Genomic DNA, 23,173 nt, shown 5'->3' on the forward strand with positions numbered 1-23,173 from the left:
CTTTTTTTCTTGAGAGTAGTTCTTATCTTTTGCAAGATTAGTCCTTCCCCACCTCTAGCTTTATTGAGCTATAAATGGCATATAGCATTGTTTAAGTTTAAGGTGTACAAGGTGGTCATCTGATATACACATAATAGGAAATGTTTTTCACAATAAGGTTAGGTAACACATCTTTCATCTCACATAATTACTGTTTTGTTGGTATGGTTAGAACATAATATACTTTGATAACAACTCTCAAGTATACAATATAGTATTGTTAACTATGGTCAACCATGCTGTGCATAAGATTTCGGAATTTTATCTTATAACTGAAAGTTTTACCCTTTGACCAACATCTCCCCATTTCACACACCCTTCAACTCCTGGCAACCACCATTATACTCTCTGTCTCTATGAGTTTGATGTTTGTTGATTCCCCCTATAAGTGAGATCATTTATCTTTATATGTCTGGTTTATTTTATTTAACATAATGCCCTCAAGGCCCATCCAATTTGTTACAAATGGCAGGATTTCCTTCATTTTTATGACTGAACAGTATTCCATTAAAATTATATACATACATACATACCACATTTTCTTCATTTGTTGGTTGACACTTAGGTTGTTTCCATGTCTTGGCTGTTGTGAACGATGCTGGAATGAACAACATGGGGGTGCAGATATCTCTTTGAGACAATGCTTCCATTTCTTTTGCACACATACCCAGAAATGCGATTGCTGCAACTATGGTAGTTCTATTTTCAATTGTTTGAGGATCCTCCATAATGTATTCCATAGTGGTGCTACCAATTTACATTCCCACCAATAGTGTACCATGGCCACAGGATCTCACCATGGGTGCATACAGGGCAGTAGAGGCTGGTGATGTATTAGGCAGTTAGAGTGCAAGTACAAAGCTAGAGGTATTGGCCTTGAAGGGGACACAGTGGCGAGAGTTAGCTTCACGGGTCTAGATGGCATCTTGCATTCATGCAGCCTCAGAGAGCTGGGCATGAGCTGCTGGTGTGGATCCCAACCTCCAGCAGGCGTGGGTAAGAGGGAGTGGGGTGGGAATCCGGTGGCTGGTGTCTTTGAATTTGAATACCTGTGTGGTAAAAACTGGTGAAATCAGCTGGGGCACTGTGGCTGCTGTGCTGACTATTGGTTTCTTCCGTGGTGAGAACTGTTGGGGTTCTCTGAGAGCACGTCATTGGGAACCATGGATGTTCCTGCTGTGTGGTTTATACTGGGAACCTCTGCTCCTCTGCCCTGTCCCTGGACCTCTCTGTGCAATTCAGCTTTGCCAGTCTCTGGGTGGGGTGAAACGGAAGTGGGTCTTTCATGTGGTGCCCCGAAAGGCTGGGAAAGCTGTTTGTTCATCCCTTTCCCATTCCCAGTGAGGGGAACTCTTTTTAGCTGGGAAGTTCCCTCTTGGTGCCGAGTTGTGCTGGGCTGGGTGATGAAATGATGTAGGGCAAATGAAGCTGTTCTTCTTTCCCTTTTTGTGTGGTTATTCTCAGGTGTTTTGTTCCACTGTCTTGCTGAAGTTTCCTTAGTGGACTCCTCAGCTCTCCCAGAGCTGTTTTTGCTCATGGCTATCCTGTCTAATTGTTGATCTCTGGGGGGAGGCGGGGGATGGTGACTGGGGTCTCCTACATCACCATCACAGTGATATCTCTCTTGTAAGACTCACATTGATGAGTGGCTAGAATCTACTGGCTACTATCTAAATAAACTGCTTAAAGTTCAGATGAATCAATGTAACCAAGTTAGTTAAAAATAGGATGTTAGATTCATTGAGAAACATGACTTGTGCATCACAGGAATTCCAGGCATTTTATTAGGATGATAATGGCTACTGAGAAGTAAGTGACATTCAATACTACACATTCATGTATGTGAATACACACACACACACACACACACACACACACATACAGACATACACTAGCAAGGGCGAGGGGCCTTGTGCGCAGGTACGGTCCCTAGGCCGGGCCTGCAATCAGGGCCATCATCCCTGGCTGCCCGCAGCTGGCCCCACCCCCTGCCACCACCCACCCCCGGTTCCCCATTCACCATTGGGTGATTGGAGCCTGCTGGCCAAAGGGGAGGAACCGAGAGATTGGCTGTTCCCGCCCGCTCGCTGGCCCCGCCCCTGCTGCAGGTTGCCCTCTGTGTGTGGGGCGACTGGCGGGATGGGAGCCTTGGCCTGGCGCTGCCCGCATCCCCCGCCACCCACCCTTGATTCCCCATTTGCCATTGGATGATCGGAGCCTGCCAGCCGGGGGGAGGGACTGAGAGGTCAGCTGTTCCCGTCCACTTGCTGGCCCTGCCCCCCGCCACCACCCACCCTGCTTCCCCGTTAGCCATTGGTTGATCAGAGCCTGCTGGCCAGGGAAATGGACCGAGAGGTGGTCAGTGCACCTCATAGTGACTGGTTGAGTGGTCGTTCTGGTCGTTCCGCCGTTAGGGTCAATTGCATATTACCCTTTTATTATATAGGATAGAGGTCTGGTGCACAGGTGGGGGCCGGCTGGGCTGCCCTGATAGGGGCCCCGGATCAGGGTGAGAGTCCCCACTGGGGGGCGGGGCAGCCAGGGTGAGGGGCCACTGTCATTCTGGTCTCTAGTCGTTCTGCTGTTTTGGTTGCTGGGCTTTTATTATATAGGATATCCTATCTAATAAAGAGGGAATATGCTACTTGACCCTCACGCTGTCACAAAGATGGTGGCGCCCACAGCCAATAAGGAGGGGATATGCTAATTGACTGCCCGCCCTCAAAGATGGCGGCGCCCACAGCCAGTAAGGAGGGGATATGCTAATTGACTGCCTGCCCTCAAAGATGGCGGCGCCCACAGCCTGTAAGGAGGGGATATGCTAATTGACTGCCATGCCCTCAAAGATGGCGGCGCCCACAGCCACAAGATGGCAGCGCCCAGTTCCCTCAGCCCCGCCAGGCAGGCCCGGCTGCTCTGCGTGCCTGCCTCCAGAGTCCCCCAGTCCCCTAATCCCCCCAGCCGCCCAGGGCCAGCCCGAAATGCAGGCAAGCCTCAGATGGCAGCTGCCCAGCCGCCCAGGGCTGCCCGAGTCTCAGGTAACCAAGGCCGGCTGAGGCTTGTGCTGCTGGCATTGGCAGCAGCAAAGGTGTGATGCGGGCGTCGCCTTCCCCTGATTGTTGGGTTGCTTCCCGCCCCTGAGGGTTCCTGGACTGTGAGAGGGGGCAGGCAGGGCTAAGGGTCCCCCCTCCCCCCGTCCAGTGCATGAATTTTCATGCACCGGGCCTCTAGTATATATATCCCATTTGGTCTTATTAATGTATTGTAGGAAATCTAAAATAATAATTTCCTGTCATTTATATGATATTGGGAATTCTTTTAGACTCACATTTAAGTATACAACTATTAGACAGTGGAAATTCTCAGTCTAAAGATAAAGTTATTATGTAAAGAATGACTTGGACCAACAGAAAACTCTCTAGATACGTGCTTTTGTGCTTTTGCTTACTTTCTTCCCGTTAACCCATTAGTATACACCAATGTGCACATTGAACTCTGTCATATGTTTCATAGAACTTACCTTTGTCTCTCTCCTTTCCAGAATGTGTGGTGTAGGATAGCATTATGGGGGTTCAGTCTGGTGCTCTATTTCTTCAGGAGGCTAAAATTGATCTTAGCTGGATATGCCCTGTTTGGCTGTCCACCACACATAATTATAATGTAGGGCTTGACCTGGTCAATAAATTGGTTTAACATGAAGTATATATGGTTGATATGACATGTGGAGTGATATGGAATGTCTTGATAGGACTGATTTAACCTTGTGTGCTCTTGAGTGGGGATAGGAATAGTGTCTACAATGACTGCCTAATCGGCAGACAGCTGCAGACATCTGCAGACAGCTGGCCTACTAGTTTGAGGGCATTAAAGCTAAAACCAGAGAGTGGGCCTGTACTGCATGTTGTCCAGATCAGAAGGATAGTATGGTCTGAGTCTCCCACGTGGACCAAATCAACACTGATTCCCACTGCCCGATGCTATGTGGGCCCTTCTCTGCTGCTCTGTTTTGGGGATCCCTGTGTGGTGCTGAGACCCCATTATCTCAGGGGCCAGGGCCTGCACTGCTGTACCTTTCCTCTTGCTTCACCGACTCCATCTTCTCCGGCTGCCCACTCACAGTATTTCAGATCAGCTATTTTTCAAGTCGAATCTTCTGCAGTTTAGCCACAAGTGTACTCTGGTGCTGGGTGCAAGCGGAAGGAACTTCCTGAGACTGCAGCATCTTGCCTCCTCTCCCCTCTAGCACTGTTTTTATTTGTTGATGATACATTTACTTAACATGTTTTGAACTCAGTTACTTTATATATTAATTAAGGGTACTTAAAACAGTAAGTGAATAAATTGTAACAGATGACTCCTCGAAGGTCTTCTAACATCTCTGATTCCAAGTTTTATGATTATGTAAATTATTGGATATTTTATTTTGATTTGGAAAATAAATATCTAAACTCAAATGATCTTGAGAGGTATAATTCTGAATGCACAATTATATGTCAGAGCTAAGAATATTGGTGATATTTTGTCAAAATGCTGTCAAAAACTTAAGAGAAGCTATATTAGTGAGTATCTTGGAATCCAGGATGACCAACTAACAATTACAGGATAATGGTCTCCTTCTAACCTTATTATTAATGATCCTTTAGGAAATATTCTCAGAGTTATATTGTAGGACATAGTAATTTTATTGAGTATTTAAACAACAGTCTAACGCTGTGTTATAGACTTTTCCAGAGGAGGTGGAGAAGAGTGAATTATGTCTGTCCTGAACTCTCCTAGGTTATGATGACCGGCTGTTCTGAGTCTTCCATTTTTATAAGTTGCTGTAATGCTGTGTGTTATTTGTGCTGCTGTAGGTGGTAACTGGCAAGTTTCCATAACCACGAGTGACTTGCCAAATGCAGGAACCAGCTCACAGGTTTATATTATACTATATGGACAACGGAGAAGCTCAGCCCCCATATATCTTTACGGAACAGATGGAGCTCAATTTCAGGATGGACATGAAGACATATTTACTGTAAGTAATAAAATCAAGTAAAACTTGGTAATATAACTGATGCAGTTAGTACTTTGGAATGAATGCAATCTATTGAATTTGGCACTTTCCGTTATGACTACATGTGTCCTGTAGACAATCAATCAAAAATAATTTATGGCAGTTTTGCTCAATCATGCTTAAGCAGATTAAACACAAATAAAACTGCAATACAACAAAAAATACTTTATTGTTTTTATACTTGTGGTTGAGAGCAAGGGCTTACGCCTTTCTGGCTAAGGCTTTAACAGACAGGACTCTCAGTCATGATCAAAAAGGGAAAGGTAAAATTGTCAAATAAAGGAGGGCAAAAAAGCTGTCATCAAGTTATTAGTTCATAGCTAGACACATTGAGATCAAGAGCAAGGGAGAAACAGGAAGCAAAGAGAAACAGGTATCAAAGAACCAGGTAGCAGGGGAGACTAGTATTTTGTTAAACTAAAGACAGAAAGATTAGTATGAAAGGCATGACTTGAAATGAGTCAAGCACCTTGCACTTTATATATATTTAATAATGTCTGTTGAATGAATGGATGCATAGAGAGACTGTTTTGAACTGGGTAGAGATAGAGAAGTCCCTGCCCCTGGTGTTTGATTGGTCTGTCCTCATACAAATGAGGACTCCAAATTCTCACAGTTTGATTGGTCCAAAAGACACTGCCCTGATTGGTCAGAGTAGAGCTGCTGTAGTTGGTTGGAGCTATGTAGCTATAATGGGATAGGGAAAGCCTTGGCCCTATTGGTTAAAATAGGTTTCCAGGAACTCCTGTATAAGAGTTGGCTCAGAGGGCAGAAACAGCATGCAGGTAGGCAGGTCAGTGCAGAGTCAGGCAGTTTAATGCAGAGTCAGGCAGTTCAATGCAGATTTCACCCTGAAGTGCAGGTTATATGAGAGACCCCCTGTGGAGAAGCGGTTGCTAGGCACTGTTTTTAAATTTGAGCTCAGTTATCCACCAGCAGCCCTTCTTAGTAGGTGTCTGTTCTCAGGGTTCAAAAAGTACATTAAAATTTTATGGAATTACATCTAAAATTCCCCTCTGAGTTATGTTTTTATTGAAATCCCTCTGTTTTTGTATGTTTTTAAAAAATAATATTTATCTCAAGGTATTTAAAAATATCTCTTGCATTTCTTTTTGATTTATGGGTCACTCACTTAAGAGTATGTTAATTTCCACCGTATGTGTGTATTTTTCAGTTTTTCTTTTTTTATTGATTTTTAGTTTCATTCCATTGTAATTAGAAAAGATAGATGACTTCAGTTATTTTTAATTTTCAAAACTTGTTCCTGTGACATAACATACAGTTTATCTGGAGAATGTTGCATGTACACTTGAGAAACTATATTCTGCTGTTGAGTGGAATGTTCTATACATGTCTGTTAGACTTAGTTGATGTTGTTCAAGTCCTCTTTTTCCTTATTGATCTCCTGTCTAGTTCTATCCATTATTCAAAGTGGGATACTGAAGTCTCTGACTATAATTGTAGATAATTTCTCCATTCAGTTCGGTCAATTTTTGCCTCATACATTTTGATGCTCTGTCATTAGGTTCATACATGCTTATAATTCTTACTAGAGGCCCGTTGCACCAAGATTCGTGCAATAGGCCTTCCTTCACCTGGCTGCTAGCACCAGTTTCCCTCCAGCACCTGGGACCCAGGCCTTCGCTCTGGCCGCTGCCTTCTGCCTTCCCTCCGACCAGAGTTTTTGCTGACTCTGGCCGGAGTCTGCAGGCTTCTCACTGACTCCGGCTGGAGTCTGCAGTCTTAGCTTTACTCTGGCCAGAGCGCTGCTCCTGTAGCTCCCTCTGTCCCCCGCCCTCCTTCTCTAGCAGGCGTCCTGCTCCTCCCAGCCGCTCTGCGCCTGGAGTGGCTAGGGGGCAGGGCTGTGCCATATTTGTCCTGCTAATTTGCATATTCCCTCCTGATTGTCTGGTGGCGTCACAGAGGTATGGTCAATTTACATATTTCTCTTTTATTAGTGTAGATATCTTTTTGATGGATTGACCCCTTTATCAATATATAATGTCCTAAGATTAGCTGTTTTTAATGGGGTTTTGTGAAATTGCATTGAAAGATTTTCTCATGATTACTTTGTAGATCATGGTTGGAGACATTGGTACACTCTTTAAAATTCGTATTGGTCATACAAACTCTGGAATCTCCCCTTCTTGGCACTGTAAACAGGTAAAGACATACCAACACTCCTGTCCTTTTCAAAGACTTTGCAAATTCTATTCAGGAATCAAAACTAAAGGGAGCATTTCATGCCTATCATGAGTTGATGGAGTCAAACCTGGACCTTTTTAGTCAATGTAATCCTTAAGGTGGTAGTATCACGTGCCCTTGTTAGTAATTTAATCCCTAATTAATTAAGGGAAGCACCTCAACTAATAAATCCTCTCATTTCTTTGGAAAGAGAAGAAAATACTTGGGACTCTGGAATAACACTGCTTCTTGACATTGTTGCATTAGTAACTAGGTGGATGTTATCTGCTTCAGTACAGTTGTAAAAATAGAACATTAGTGTCGATGAAATAATAATCTGTTAGACCTTGACTTCCAGCTCTCAAATTTAGTCTGCTCATGTTAACCAAGATAATGCCCCCTGAATACTCTTAAGAGCAAAAGTCCCCACAGAAAACACAAAAAACCTGTTTACATTTTACTTTAAAAATTTTATTTATTAGCATGATTGCCAATAAATGCAAATCTTGAGAACTGGAAATCATACAGCTTGTCATTCATTTTTATATATGGTGTATTTCCATCTCTTGTCATTTCAAAAACAAATGATCTTTAACTAAACAAGTTCTTAAAATGCAAAGAACATCTAGTCAAACTCCTGATATTCTTGGCAAACTTATTTAATAGTTTTATAATGTGAGAAAATCAATGAAAAATTTATGTAAGATAAACATATTTTTTAATCTATTAGTGGAAATATATAGTTGTTAATAATGCCATCTTCTTTGCATCAAGTCATGAAAAATCTTGAGGCAGAATGAAAAAAATAGGAACTCATAAAAGAAAATACAGAGGCTTGAAATTTGATTTCAAAATTCAAAATTACTGCCTGGCTTCAATATAAAATAATTCTCTCTTTTATACTATATAGAGCTTTTAAAGGATGATATTTAAATTAATGTGACCATATATAATAATATCTTTCTATTTTCTCTCCTAATAAACTAACTTATGAAAATGACCATTAATCCCCCTGCCATCTCATTTGATTTATAACCAATAAACAATATTATATCCATTTTGAAGCTGAAATGCTAATACAATAGTTACATTATCTGAAAAAGTTTGTATAATATCGCAGAGGAAAGTCAAAAAAATCAGGCTGAAAATTCCTATTGTCTTTCTCTCTATGGCAAGTTCTTTCTCACTGCAAGGTAACTTGTTTGCCTGAGGTTGACCTCACCTGTCTTTGAGTACCAATAAAGAAGAAAGATATTCTTGATTCAAAGTTTTATTCTGAGTGTGTAAAACTTGTATATAATTTCCTCATTATTTCAAATTAAGATGCTAGATAATTGGCTGGGAATTTTCTGTTCAATGCTTATAATACAGTTTAGAAGTTTGAAATTTAAAATTTTAAGTAAGCCAACTTGTCTTTCTAACTTGAAGGGACTTGAATGAAAAGATAGTCCATTATAGCAATAATGATACAATATTTTCACAGCACATAAAATATTCACATTGCTCTTAGGACCTTAATCTTGATTCCTTCAAGTTTAGTTAAGGAAGAGTGCAAAATAAAAAGTTTCCATTGGTGATTTATTTTGTGTATTTCTCAAATAATCTTCTTAAGATTTAATTAAAATAATCAAATCAAATACTAGTGGCAGCGGTAGCAGCTTTGCAAGCCAATGGTAATTCTGTGTGGCTCTTCGAGAGCCTTTCTAAAAGTATGATTACACCATAATCACACCTCACGTGAATTTATTAATGTAAATTTCTGTACCTTACCAAGACCCACAGAATTAGTAAGTTTAGGTCTTGAAAATCTACCTTTATAACATGATTTCTTAAACACATTAAGTTGAAAATCTCTGATTTAAGACGTTTTAAAGATTAATTTAACAGATAACAACTACAATAATAGTACCCTACTATGAAATGCTAGATTTTAGAATTAGAAAACATAATTTCTATTTTTTTATGATTTTGGACATTTATTAACATCTTTGTTTAACTACAGCATAAATGATTAGATATAGTACGGTATAATAGGTGCTCAAGTAAATAATTATTGCTTGAATTTCATTCATTGCTAAGACGCCAGTGAAATAACTACCAGTTCGAGTCTGTAGTGCATAAAATCTGAGCTCATGCTAATATTTTATAAAAATCACTTTAAAATAAAAAAGTATTCTTAAATATTTTTACAAGTACTATTGTTGTTTTTGTAGATACAGTTGTGGGACATGAATTCTGGAAAAAAGTTTTATATACCTGTACAACGATGGCTGGCACGAGATCAAGAGGATGGGGAAATCTGTCGAGAATTTCCTGTTTTAAACAGAGGACAACCCACTCTTCCAGGTAGGAAAAATCCAACTCCAGGTAGCACAAAAAAAACTTGTTTCCCTAACTGCTGAAGGACAGGGGACTTGATAAATACATTTTGAGTAAATGAATAAATGAATGAATGAATAAGGAATTGCTAATTTCTTATCTCTGCTAGTGGTATTTTTTTAGTTGTTTCATATAGTGGCAGTCAGAAATATGTTTCTTATCAACAGTTAAACCTGTAGGAAGGTCAGCTGAAATGCCTCTTAATCAAAACAAGAAAATGAATTCTGAAAGGGTCATGAGAAATTGGATGCCCAATGAATTTACTCCAGGACTAAGAAATGCAACTCAATATATGCTTTTCCCACCAGGCTCTGCCTTACTTTTGAAAATTTATCTATTTGATTAGGAAATGAAAACAGAACTGCTCAATGTCTTTGTAAGCATTTGATCAAAGGCAAAGGTGTGTTCAAGCCTTGTGTATCTGTGGCTGAGAAGTAGGCTTTGCTCAGGGTGGAACTATCACTGCTCAGCTGCCACAAGGATTCAGGGTGATTGTCTATAGCAGCTATTTGTTGTTGTGTTTGCTGGCCTCTGATTTGGAAAAGAATAGGAAAAGGGTAAATGAGAATTATTAAATGGGAAATCGAAAAAAATAGATTTTTCTCCAATCTAGAATATTTTCTACTGAAAATGTGATACCTTAGTTTTCTAAAGAAAGAAATGATAATAAATATTATGTGAAGATTAGCAAGAGCTACACAATGCCACAGATCTAATGTTATGCTTAGGTACATAACTTGGGTATCTTTTTTAGGGAACACAGGTTGGTAAAACATTTGCAGAGACTGATGATACCTTTGTGGTTTTTAAATAAGGTGCATTAAACTCTTTGTTAAGTTTCTGAAGTCAAAATATTTTTGAAGTGATGTGAATAGTTCCAGTTGCTAAAAAGTGAAGGCTATGTATGAGCACTGTTCTCACCACTCCTAAGTATTCTTCTCAACATCCTTTCTAAGCCCATTCTCTTCCCTAAGAGACACTTGCTAGGTTCCCTATTCCTACCCACTGTTAGTAATGATGCAGAGGTTACTTTTTGCTTCTCTGTTTCATTTTAATTGTATAATTCTGCTCAAAAGAAGGCATATTCTACGAATACTTACTGATTTCCATCGCCTTCACTATAGTACTTGGTATAATGGTTGATTAATAAAAAAAAAATTACTTTCAGTTTTTCCTCTTGGCTTGGAGAAACCTCTCACGTGGTGTCTCTCATGTGCTATCTATATCATCTCATGTGCTATTTATAAATTTGGTAGGCCTTTAGTTATCTAGGTCAGTGGTAGATATAGCAAATGATGGCTGACAGCCATATTTTTTGCCCAAAATTCTTGCAGAGATTGGTGCTGTGTATGAAATGATGTCATTGTACATAGAGTAAGGAAAGGCTGAATTAGTGTCTTTTTTCCCTATATTGTATATTTTTTGAGTCTATAAAGAAGTATAATAGTATTTGTCATTTAAGGTAAAAAGAAGTCTAAAAGTGTTTGCCTGGTTAACCTGAAAAATATGTTTTAATTATGGAATTATTTTCCTGAAGACAATAAGGGTTGCTAAGAAAACCAGGGCAAAAGTGGGCTCTCTCAGGCTGTGCAAAGTATTTTTTAAATTTGTTTTTAATTGTAATTAACACATTATAATAAAGAACTCATTTTTCCTGAGGACAGGCCTTATTAAGAACAGAATGGTCTGGTGTATGTCAGATTGCTCCCCTTTCTCCTCTTCCTGAGGAAAGAAACAGGAGGAAAATTTTCTCTGATATTTACTGTCAGAATCCAGTTGGGCTCCTGGAGACAAAACTCACAAAAGTATAATTGGTTGCCTCTGGAGTTTTAAACACTCGGACTTTTCTGCAATGAGCCTCCAACAGTTGTTAATTACAGTTCAGATTTTTCTACCCCAGCAATGGTTCCTGTGGCAGTTTCTGCCACTAAGACTCTGCTACCATAAGTGTGACTCCCTGGGCTCACCTGCGTGCCACAGGTTGCCCTGTGTCCTTACTTCTTCACAGTTTCTATATCTTTTTTGACATTTTCCTTTTGTTTGTACATAGTGTTTCTGGTGTCCTTTAGATGTCTATGTTCTCTTTTAATTCATTGTTCACCTTTAAGATTGTTATTTGAACTCATTGTTAGGTATTCATAGACCTCCATTGCTTTGTGGTTGGTTTCTTAAGATTTAATGTGTTATTTTGTTTGGGCTATATTTCTCTTTTATTTGCTCTGTCTGTGATTTTTTTGTTTCAATTTGGGCATTTGAAAAAACAACTACCTGTCTAGTCTTTGTGGACAACTTCATATATAGGAAGATCTTCACTAATTAGCCCCACTAGGGATTCTGCAGACCCCTCTATCCTTTTCTAGCTTTGCTTCCTCTTTGATTATGCATATGGTCTCCTTCTTGAAAAGGTTTATGTGTTTTCACTCAGGAGCTTCCCTGGATGTATGTAGGCAGTTCCGCAGTCTCTCTGGTGCTCACCCTGGGCCCATTCCTGTCAGTGTTTTGATTTAGGTAAGACAGAAACCAGTTGTTCAGATAGACTCTTGAAAAGCCAGAATGTTGGCCATATGTTTCACTTTTCTCATTATTTCCCCAATGAGAAGCTAGGTTTGGGCATTTTCTCCCATTTGCATTGTGGTGTGCTGGGGAGGCGGGGTGTAGGCATATACAATGCCATGAATTTTCTTAGAGGCTTTGATGCAGTCTTTTTGGCTTTGGGCTTGCCTGGGTAGGGGAACCTCTTATAGTTTCTGGAGTTTTTACTAAGGCAATTTGTTAATGTTTTGTTAAGTTGGTGCCTAAGAAAACAGGACTGGGGCTTCCTATTTCAGTATCTTGCTGAGGTCCCATGAAAGCTATTTTATTGAAACAACTATTTTGCATTTCAATTTGCATAATTGACCCCTGGGTGAATATATCAGTTAATTAGGAAGACTCCCCTTCACTTTTTTCTTTCAGTTTTATTGAGACATAATTGACATAAAGCACTGTATGAATTTAAGGTGGTCAGCATAATGACTTGACCTATAGCAAAGTGATTGCTGCAAGTTTAGTGAATAACCATCATATCATAGATACAAAAAAAAAGAAACTTTTTTTCCTTGTGATGAGAACTTTTAGGATTTACTCTCTTAGCAACTTCCAAATACTAGTATATCATACAACACTATTAATTATAATAATCATGTACATTATATCTACAGAATTTATTTATCTTATAACTGGAAGTTTGTACCTTTTGATCGCCTTTATCCAATTCCTCCACCCCTCTGGTAACTACAATCTCAGTTTTATGTTTATTCAATTTGTTTCTATGCAGGCTCATTTTTATTTGCTCTCCCTTTATTCTTGATGTTCCAGGTTTCCTTTTGGCATCATTTGCCTTCTCTCTGAAGACTTTCCTTTAACAATTCTTTTAGAGCAGGTCTTATGGCAAGAAATTCTCTTAATTTTCATTAATGTAAGAATGTCTTTATGCTACCTTCATTCTTGAAGGGAATATATATATATGTATGTATGTGTGTGTGTGTGTGTGTGTGTGTATGCCTCATCCAAAGATATGTTTTTATTGATTTTGAGAGCGAGAGAGAGAAACATCGATGAGCCTTTCATATGCTCCTTGACTGAGGATTAAACCTGCAACCCAGGTATGTTTCCTGACCGGGAATTTGCTGTACAGGATGGTGCTCCAACCAACTAAGCCACCTGGCTAGGGCCTAAGAATATTTTTGATGGACATAGAATTCTGTGTTGATAGTTCTTTGCTTTCAGCCCATTAACAATATTGTGCCACTTCTTTTGTGCATCTGTGGTTTCTGATGAGAAATCTATTCTCATTAGAATCATTATTCCTTTATAGTAATGTACCATTTTCTCTGGCTATTTAAAATTTTTTTGTTTGTCTTATGTTTTCAGCAGTTTTATTATAATGTTACCAGACATGGATTGACTTGGATTCACTGTATTTAGGGTTTACTGAATCTCTTGGGTATATATCTTTTGCCAAATTTGGAAAATTTTTAGCCATTACTTTTTCAAATAGTTTTTGAGCTTCATACTTCTCTTCTCCAGATAGTGCATGATGTGAATATTAAACTTTTTCTTACTTTCCACAGCCCCCTGAGGCTTCATTCATTTTTAAAGGAATGTTTTCTGTTAGATTTCTGTTTATCTTTAAGTTCTTCTGTCCTCTCTATTCTTCTTTTGACCCTATTCAGTAAGTCTTAAAATTTGCTTTCTTCATGTCTAAAATTTCCATTTGTTTCTTCATTAAGTTTTCTATTTTAAGATTTTATTTTCCCCCATTGATTTTAAAAGTGTTTATGATTGTTTTCAGTAGCATTTGTATCATAATAGTTGCTCTAAAGCAGGGGTCCTCAAACTTTTAAAACAGGGGGCCAGGTCACTGTCCCTCAGACCGTTGGAGGGCCGAACTATAGTTTAAAAAAAAAACTATGAACAAATTCCTATGCACACTGCACATATCTTATTTTGAAGTAAAAAAACAAAATGGCAAAAACACCCGCATGTGGCCCGCGGGCCGTAGTTTGAGGCCGTCTGCTCTAAAGTCTTTTTCAGATAATTTCAATATTGTTGTCATCTTGAATTTGGTGTCTCTTCATTGTCTTTTCCCAGGTGAGTTGTGATTTTTCTTTCATATGCTGAGTAAGTTTGAATTATATCCTGAACATTTTGCATATTATGATTTGAGACACTGGATGTTATTTAAATTCTATGGAGAATGTTTCTCTTTTTGTTTTAACAGGCAGTCGACTGCTGGTTGGTTTCAGGTCACATTTTCTAACCTGTCATCTGTGGGCTGTGGTTCCAATGTCAGTCCAGTTTTGAAAGCCTTGTGGTGCTATTTAGATCTGTGTACCATTCAGTGATGAATCTGGGGCCTGGATGGAGGTTTATTTGTTTGTTTAGATCTCAAAGTCTTTGGTATGCTGAATAGGATCAGATTGGTGCTTTAGCTTTTCTGTTTTCCTGTACACTTCTTCAGTCTTCCTGTGTCCAGGGCTAAGCAATAGTAGGACAGAGAGAGGAAAGAAAGCAATGGATATTGGCCCCACCCTATTGAAGCCCAGCTCTTCTTCATTGAAGTAAAGTTCTTTTCCCTTAAAGGGTTGGGTCCTGTGTGCTTCTCTGTCCAGACAATGGAATGTGAGAGAGTGGAGAAATTAAAGAGAAAATGATGGTAGAATATCTGTACCTTCTCAATATGTTAGGTGTTCCACTTCCTGTTTCTTGAGTCAGAGCAAGAAGGCTTCTACTGAGCTCCTGTGCCTACTTCCAGGTTCCTGGAACATTGAGTCCCAGGTGGGAGATAACAGGGGGTGAAAAAGAAAAAAAAAAAAAGGTAAAATCACTGCCACATGTTGGTACTTTAAATACTGGTCTTCTTCTCCAATCTTCCTGCTACTCTTTATTTTTCAATGTCTTCTTATAGCTGTTCCATGCATTCTGTCAAGATTTTATAGCTGTATTCAATGGGAGAGACTGGGTGGAGTGTGCCACTCCATCTTACCTGAAACTGGAACTCTTGATCATATATATGTATATATATTATAATTTTTCTATCATAAAAGTAATGCTTGGCATAAGAAGCTTATTTTTCTTTTGTTGTCAGTGACAGTCTATGAAGTGCATGTGGCAACGGGTGAGCTTTGGAATTCTGGGACAGTAGCAAATGTCTACATATCCATCTATGGGAAAAAGGGAGATACAGGATCCAGACAACTATTTCGATCGAAGAGCTCCATCAGTTTTTTAAGAGGACAAGTAAGTGATGAAAAGTCCTTTGTCTGATTTAAAAAAAAAAATTCTGGTAAGAACACATAAAATAAGATGTACCATCTTAACTATTGTAAGTGTACAGTTCAGTAGTGTTAAGTATGCAGTCAAACCTCAGTTCTCAAATGTCTCCCATCTTGAACGATTTGGTTCTCGACCAAGTTGTTTATGGAAAAAATGTCTCATATGTCCAATAAGACTTTGGTTCTTGACCCAGCAACCCTTTCATATTCATACCTGTATGATCAATCACGTGTCTCTCAGAGGACAAACAAAGGAGAGAATGCATGAGTACGAGTCAGTTTACTGCAAAACCTCGTGTTGTTATCTCAGGAAATTGTGCCATGAATATTTATTGAGAAATATCACCCTGACAAAGTACTAGAAAACTGTGTGATAAATCTGTTCAGTGACAATGCAGTGTTTCACTTCAGGCAAATGTTAAAATGTAGGCAAAACCAAACATCATTGGATAGGTTTTTAGTGAGACAGAGGCTCAGTGATCCTGAAGTAAGTTCTAGTGCAGCAAAGAGACAAAAGAGGGGAAGAATCCCAGAGAACAGCTAGTGACTTTTTACAGTCAGTAGACACAGGGGCTTCTCTTCCCAGCTCTGGGATCCTGGGCTTGGGGTGTATTGTGGGGCTGGGACCCCTTGCTCCTCACAGGTGGCCTCCACAGAGACGATCTCCCTCCTGATGAGAAAAACAGCACAGGTGGATGTCGGACCAGCCTGGTCCGCACCTCCACCCCTCCTACCAATCTCAATGTGCTTTGAAAACTATGTTTGTAGGGAGACCCAATTTATGCTTTTGTAATGAAAAGTTGGTAGTGAAAAGGAGTTAGGTATATTAGAAAACTGGTTATTATGTTCTATAAATTAATATTATTGTTTTACTTTTACTTTAAACATATTTGAATATTTACTGAATGAACCTAATTCTTTTCATAATTTTTACTCTATCTAAATTTATACTCTTGTTAGAAATCAGACTCATAGTCTAGATCTAACTATACTTGTTTGATTTATTGCAGACTGACACCTTCTCCCTAGAGGCTGTGCACCTTGGGGACTTGTACAAAATTGTCATAGGACATGATGGGCTTGGCCCAGGTAAGAATCTTCCATAGGCCTGCTTCCATTATATTCATATGAAACTCTGTACAAATTTAGAGAATAATTATAGAAAACTTTTAATAGGCTGATGCTTAAGTATTGACCGTCTGAAATTAAAATGGTGTCCCCAGATAATCTTTAAATTTAAAGTGTATATAGTTTTCATTGAAATAACATAGGCTTGACTAAGTAGCTGTTCTGCCTAGAATGCTAGGAAAAGTGATGCATAAATATTGGGGGAATTTGGGATGAGATGCTGTGGCAGGGGAAACATCTCAGCATGCTACTGGTGGAGACAGTCGCAGGATAGTCCATGAAGTACAAGCTCTCGTACCAAGCGTGGCACATTAGGGAGACTGTCCTGGCAGCAAGGTGCCAGCTGTATTTTCTGCTGCCATTTGTGTGTGCTTCTTCCTCAGTTTTCCCATCAGTGCTGAGGGGTGACCCACTTCTTCCCAATGCAATCATTTTCTTCTAGTGTATGAAATAACCATAAGATAGACAAAATCCTTTAACAAAAGACAAGAATATTAATGTGCCTATACCACAAAAATGATAAAAAATAAACTTCTTAAAAGTATCAATGTGTAATTTTCAAAATGTTAAGCACAAAGTTCTCAGAGTCCCCAGAATGTCTGCAGCGTAGCCGGAGGCTGAGGGTCCTTCCTCCCAGCCAGGGACCAGATTTACAGCTAAAATACTTCGCAATCAACTTGAAAAACCAGGTGAAGTGCAGCTGATGGGTCATATTATATGTAAGGAGCACTGAAGAAACCATGTAGAGACTGGTAAGAGAAGGGGAGTCTCCGAAAGGGGCAGCACCCCTCGAAAAGCTGTGGCAGGCCTCAGCCCCTGTGACATCCGCTGCAAAGATCCCTCCTTTCGGGAGTGTGGGGTCTCAACTCCACTCAGGGATCCCAAAACCAGAGCAGCAGAGACAGGAAGAAGAGCCCACATGGTGTAGTCTTTAGGGTTTTCTATGTACAAAATCATGTCATCTGCAAATAGTGACAGTTTTACTTCCTCCTTTCAATTTGTATGCCTGTTATTTTTTCTTCTTGTCTGATGGCTGTGGCTAAGACTGCCAGTACTATGTTGAATAAGAGTGATGTTCCTGTCCTTAAGGGAAATGTATTAGTTTTTGCCCATTGAGTATGATGTTGGCTGTAGGTTTTTCCATATATGGTCTTTATTATGTTGAGATATGATCTCTCTATTCCCACTTCACTGAGAGTTTTGTCTCAGAAAGGGTCAAAAGTTTTGTCAACATAAGAATTATTCATTCAAACCTGTGAAGATTTTTTTGCGAGTTTATTTGAGCCAAACTGTCGACAATTGCCAGGAAGCAAAATCTCAACAAATTGAGAGAATGCTCTGGAAAATGGCAGTTTTGCCCCTTATTTTATACATTACAATCCAAAGATGAAATGCTTGTGGGTTACATGAATTCCATTGGTGATAGATTAGGGAGATTGGAGAAAGCAAAGTGGGGAAGCCTCTGGGACTGGATAAAAAGTAAAATGATAGATACATGCTTCTTTTGCATAGGTGGGTACAGGATAGTTAACAGTTAACAATTAACTGAAGGGTATTTGTGATCTTTGCAGAGCAGTGCCTGTGCGTTGAGGGGTCAGGAAAAAGGAAAATTACTTTGACATTCCAAAGATATGTTATCATAGATTCAGAAAGACAATAGATAGGCTCAGTTAAGGTAATGATTGACCTTTGTCGGGGAAGATGTTGGTCTAGGACATGACTATGAGCCATGATTTGCTTTTAGTTAAAAAGTTTTAATTTCAGACTATCTGTTGTGGTTACTTTAGGTCTCTGGGTTTGCAAGGCCACCACACAGGCCTTCCCTGAGCTAGCCAGGTTAGCATGTGGCCCCTTTTCGTCCACAAACGTATTTTGGAAATAGTTCAGATATGTATTCTTTGGGAGATTCCAGGTCCGGGATTATAAATGCAGTTTATGAAATCAACAGCAATTGCAGAATTGTTCTATTTTTAACTGTTAGGAAAAACATATTGAAGTAGGTAACAAAACACGAGGCCTTAAAATATACTGTGATTTTGTTACATGTATAAGAAATAGTTTTAAATGCTTCTTCGAGCTTACTTCTCTTATGTCTTGCTTTATTTGAAGTATGAAAACTTAAAGGTGCCCAAGGCCTTTATAAACTAGAACCTCTTTCTCAAAACTTCAAGTAAAACCTGGACCATACATACATCACTTTTTTTTTTTTTTAAATTTGTGTTTAGGAAATGGCTGGTTTCTTGATGATGTTGTAATCAAGGATCCCACAACCAATCATGAATATGCTTTCTTCTGCCACAGGTTTGTAGATGTGCTTTTACATTGACTAAATTCATTTCACATTAGTTCCAAGTTCTGGAGAAATGGATAATTTATTCAATTATTTCTGGTTAATAGTGCTTTGTTGGGTAACTTTTTTGAACATTAATATTAGGTATTATTTCTTCTATGTAGAAAGATATTCATTATGTTTATCATTATTCCTGATGATATAAATTTAAATATTTCTTGGGAAATTAAGATAGATTTTAAAAATAAAATTTCTCCCTAGTAAGGAGAATGAAAGTCTATAAAGAAAACTTACTCCCATTGGATTAGATCCCAAATTAGGTTCAAAAATAGATGTATAAAATAAATGTTGTATGTGGCTTTTTATACAAAAGCTAGGGGCCCAGTACACGAATTTGTGCACCTTGAAGGAAACTATGAGCCGTGAGGCTGTGGTAGGCACAGGGGCAGGCCTCGGCCCATCCTCCATGCCCCTGCCTGGCCCCTCCCACTGCGGCCCCTGGTCCCCTGTCTGCCGGCAGCCCCACTCCCACTGCCGCTGCTCCCACACGCTGATGGGGCCAGCCCCGCTTTCACCTGCTGATGGCGCGGAGTGATTGGGGCCAGCACCGTCAGCCGGTGCGAGCAGTGGCTGCTGCCCCAATCAACCCTCAGGAGCAGGAGGAGGTGGAGAAGTCCTCAGGGGTGATCGGGACCGGCAGCAGTGCGAGCGGGGCCAGTGCTGGCAGTGGGTGTGAGCAGCATCTCCAGCGCTGGCAGCAGATGCAAGCGGGACCGGCGCTGGCAGCAGGTGCAATTGCTGAGTGGGACCGCGGTGCACGGAAGCAAAGAATTTTCAGTAACCACCAGAGGCTCGCCCCAATGACAGTGACCGGCACCCCGCCTTGGTCTGGTGCCCCTCCTCACCTGCTCCCCCATCCCGCCATGGCCAGTGCCTGCCATGTTCTGCACACACTCCCTGGTGGTCAGCACAAATCATAGTGACTGGTTGTTCGGTTGTTCCACCATTCGGTTTATTTGCATATTAGCGTTTTATTATATAGGATAACATGCTGACCCACTGTCATCAGGCCTTGATATTTGGGTTATTTTCCCAGTAGTGATGATAGATTTGCTCTTTCTTTTGACATTTTCCTGTCTCTTTTCCCACGGAACCAGTAACAGCCATTTATAAAATAACTGATATGGTTTGTACTCTAATTGGTGGCCAGAGAACAGGATAAAATAATTGGTCCAGGGGATGTAAAATGTATGACCTGGACAGTCTGATTGAATAATGCACCTGTGGATTAGGGAAACACATTTCACCCTTATCTGCTAGTAGCTTCTCCTACTTCCCCAGCACTCTCCTAGTCATTTTAAGCATTCCTTTTCCATTTTCCACTCCGCTTTTACCAACCAGATACCTATGGCTTTTTGCAGTGTCCATTATCCATTATTTCTGACTGGGCTAGATAATTGCCCGTGGTTAGTGTAAATATAAAGCCAGAATATACTAGGTACACTTTCTTTCCACAGATGGCTGGATCAAGGGGAAGATGATGGTAAAATTGTCAGAGAACTGTATGCCAGGGATAACAATATCATCTCTGCAAGTGAGTGTCATGTACACACATTTCTTGAAGAACTCTATTGTCTGATGATTGAGGAAAGCATGGCATTGCAGAAATTAATGGCCCTCTCTTCCCTTTATATCCTCAGGGCAGAAGCTAGAACGCAATAGAAAGGAAACAGTAAGATTTTACTTTTGGCTTTAAACATTATTTGGTAGAGTGTTCAAATACCTATTTGATGTGTTAAAAGAAAACAGTACATGATGTTTAGTAAGGGGTATTTCTTAGTCATTTTCTTCTCTTTGTCTTTTCATATTGATATTTTTTGTTTTGTTTTCTTATTTAGTGGGCTGCAGAAAGGTGGAAATTTATGAAGGGAAATACTCTTCAATTCTACAACAAGCTTACTGGAGGGTTTGTCCGTCTGCATCCAGATGGCATAGTTGATGCAGTTGGAGAGAAGACAGACAAATATGGTAAAATCACTGGGCAAAGCATGTGGTGCTGTGGCAGTTTTGGGAGCTGGAAAAAGGCAGATTTCTAGACCTGGTTTAATTTACAGTTTTGCTTCTTTTTCAGATGTCTTTAGACCAGTATTGGGTCATTTAAATAATTCACTATCTGCATTAATACAAATGATCAATAGGTGACAGGCTTTAAATCTGGGCAGAAAATGTCATTGACCAGAACACTGCACCATGAAAACCATATTTGATATTACTAAATTGAAGATTAAAATGTAGGAAATTAACATTATAATTGTTCATAGAAAGCCACAGTGTAGCTCTTACACAGTGTGGCCATTTAAGGAATTAAGTTGGTTCTACTCAATACTGAGTGCCTATCCTGTTCAAAACATTATTTTAAATAATTTGAGGGACACAGAAATAACTAAGACATTATTCTGAATTCCAGAGATTCAAAATGTAATGAGGAAGACAAAATTTAATAACATCCCACACCTTATAATGTCCAGGATTATCTAGAAATATGCATCAACATGATTTAATTTTATGAAGATCCTTAATTTTTAGCCATTAAGATGAATTTTATTAAGGAGACAAAAATAAGTTAGAGCTTAATTAGGCAGAAAGCCTTCCATTTGGAGTGATTTGTTGAACTAATATGCATGTCCTTCACTTTTGGAAATATGACTTTAAATTAATATAGGAGAATTTCAATATACAGTGAAATCCTTTTAAATTTTGGAATAGTAGAATTAATCTCTTCATCAGACCTAATTCTTAACTAAAAGCTTTTGCCAATGAATTAATTGAAATAAAAATATAAAGGTAGCCCTAGCTAGTTTGGCTCAGTGGATAGAGTGTCAGCCTGAAGACTGAAGGATTCCAGGTTCGATTCCAGTCAAGGGTACATGTCCGGGTTGCAGGCTCGATCCCCAGTAGGGGGCATGCAAGAGGCAGCTAATCAATGATTCTCTCTCATCATTGATGTTTCAATTTCTCTCTCCCTCTCCCTTCCTCTCTGAAATCAATAAAAATATATAAAGATAGAATTTATTCATTGTACTTGTTAACTGTAGATGAATATACACATAAAAGGTGAATAAGTAAAGCAAATATGTAAATAATTCCATGTTAAAAATTGGGATTTAGGGAACCTAGATCACTCAATAACTACCGTAATTCTGCTTCATTTGTTACATGTTGACTAAGCTCAAAGTTTTGAGTTAATACAAAATGGGCTATATTGACAGTGGTGAAGAAGGAAAGATTGCTTTATTTTTATTTTTAAAATATATTTTTATTCATTTCAGAGAGGGAGAGAGAGAGAAATTGAAACATCAATGGTGAGAGAGAATCATTGATTGGCTGCCTCTTGCATGCCCCCTACTGGCGATCGAGCCCACAACCCAGGCATGTACCCTGATGGGAAATTGAACCGTGACCTCCTGGTTCATAGGTCGACACCAGCCCGGCAGATTGCTTTATTTTAGAAATCTAACTTTGTAACCATGAAATCATTTTATAGATATTATATATTGTACATTGCATGTTTTATATTAGATACATTATTTTATATTATGTATAAATATTTATATGCACATACACACCCACACAGACAAACCTCAGCAACTCATTAGGAAATGAAGTAAGTCATGGCTCAAGGAATCACCTATTTTAAAATCATATTATGGGAGAGAACTTAGTGATGAACTAAAAGAGGGGGATTGAACTCAAAGGGATGGTTAAAACCTGGGCCTTATATAGCATTTTAAAAAGAACAATAATTTTATAGAGAACTGACAAGACAAAGGAAAAGGTCTTTGAGGTCCTGGGGGCTGCCAACTCTGGGAAGATTGTATTTGGGGAAACTAATGTGAGGTAAGTGCTAATTAGTGAGACTTGTGTCATCTCTTTCTCAGTCTCACGTGTCTCCAGTGGTAAGATTGTTATCCCCTTCCTGTTGGGGAAGTAGAGTTGGGAGATACCTTCACAAAATAAATCTATGTTCTGCTTTTAGGCTGATAGAAGTGGGGCAAAGAGTTCATACTATGGCTTTTCTCAGTTGCCTTCAGCTCAAAATAATCTTTGTGCCATAAGGGCATACTTTTGGGGTGGTATACTCTAAACCCTTTCAATAATATCCATATGCAGAAAAAAATACACATATTTTATTATGAATTTTTACAAACTGAACATGCCCATGTAACTGGAACCCAGATCAAGAAATAGAACATAACCAGCACTCCAGAAACAATCTCATGC

General features: G+C 39.3%; 1 protein-coding gene across 1 annotated transcript in view; it reads left to right on the top strand.

The window, feature by feature from the left end:
* LOC307113846 (lipoxygenase homology domain-containing protein 1-like) overlaps positions 1 to 23,173 on the top strand; it is a gene marked incomplete at both ends in the record, with an annotated part of 141,267 nt that overhangs the window by 14,807 nt on the left and 103,287 nt on the right. The window contains 9 exon segments of the mRNA XM_079795806.1: positions 4,893 to 5,056; positions 7,172 to 7,258; positions 9,493 to 9,625; positions 15,288 to 15,439; positions 16,485 to 16,563; positions 18,828 to 18,903; positions 20,410 to 20,486; positions 20,593 to 20,624; positions 20,791 to 20,920. Of these exon segments, the coding sequence (XP_079651932.1) occupies positions 4,893 to 5,056; positions 7,172 to 7,258; positions 9,493 to 9,625; positions 15,288 to 15,439; positions 16,485 to 16,563; positions 18,828 to 18,903; positions 20,410 to 20,486; positions 20,593 to 20,624; positions 20,791 to 20,920 (930 nt within the window).

Source organism: Cnephaeus nilssonii (genome assembly GCF_951640355.1).
Source record: "Cnephaeus nilssonii genome assembly, chromosome: 18".
Lineage (NCBI taxonomy): Eukaryota > Metazoa > Chordata > Mammalia > Chiroptera > Vespertilionidae > Cnephaeus > Cnephaeus nilssonii.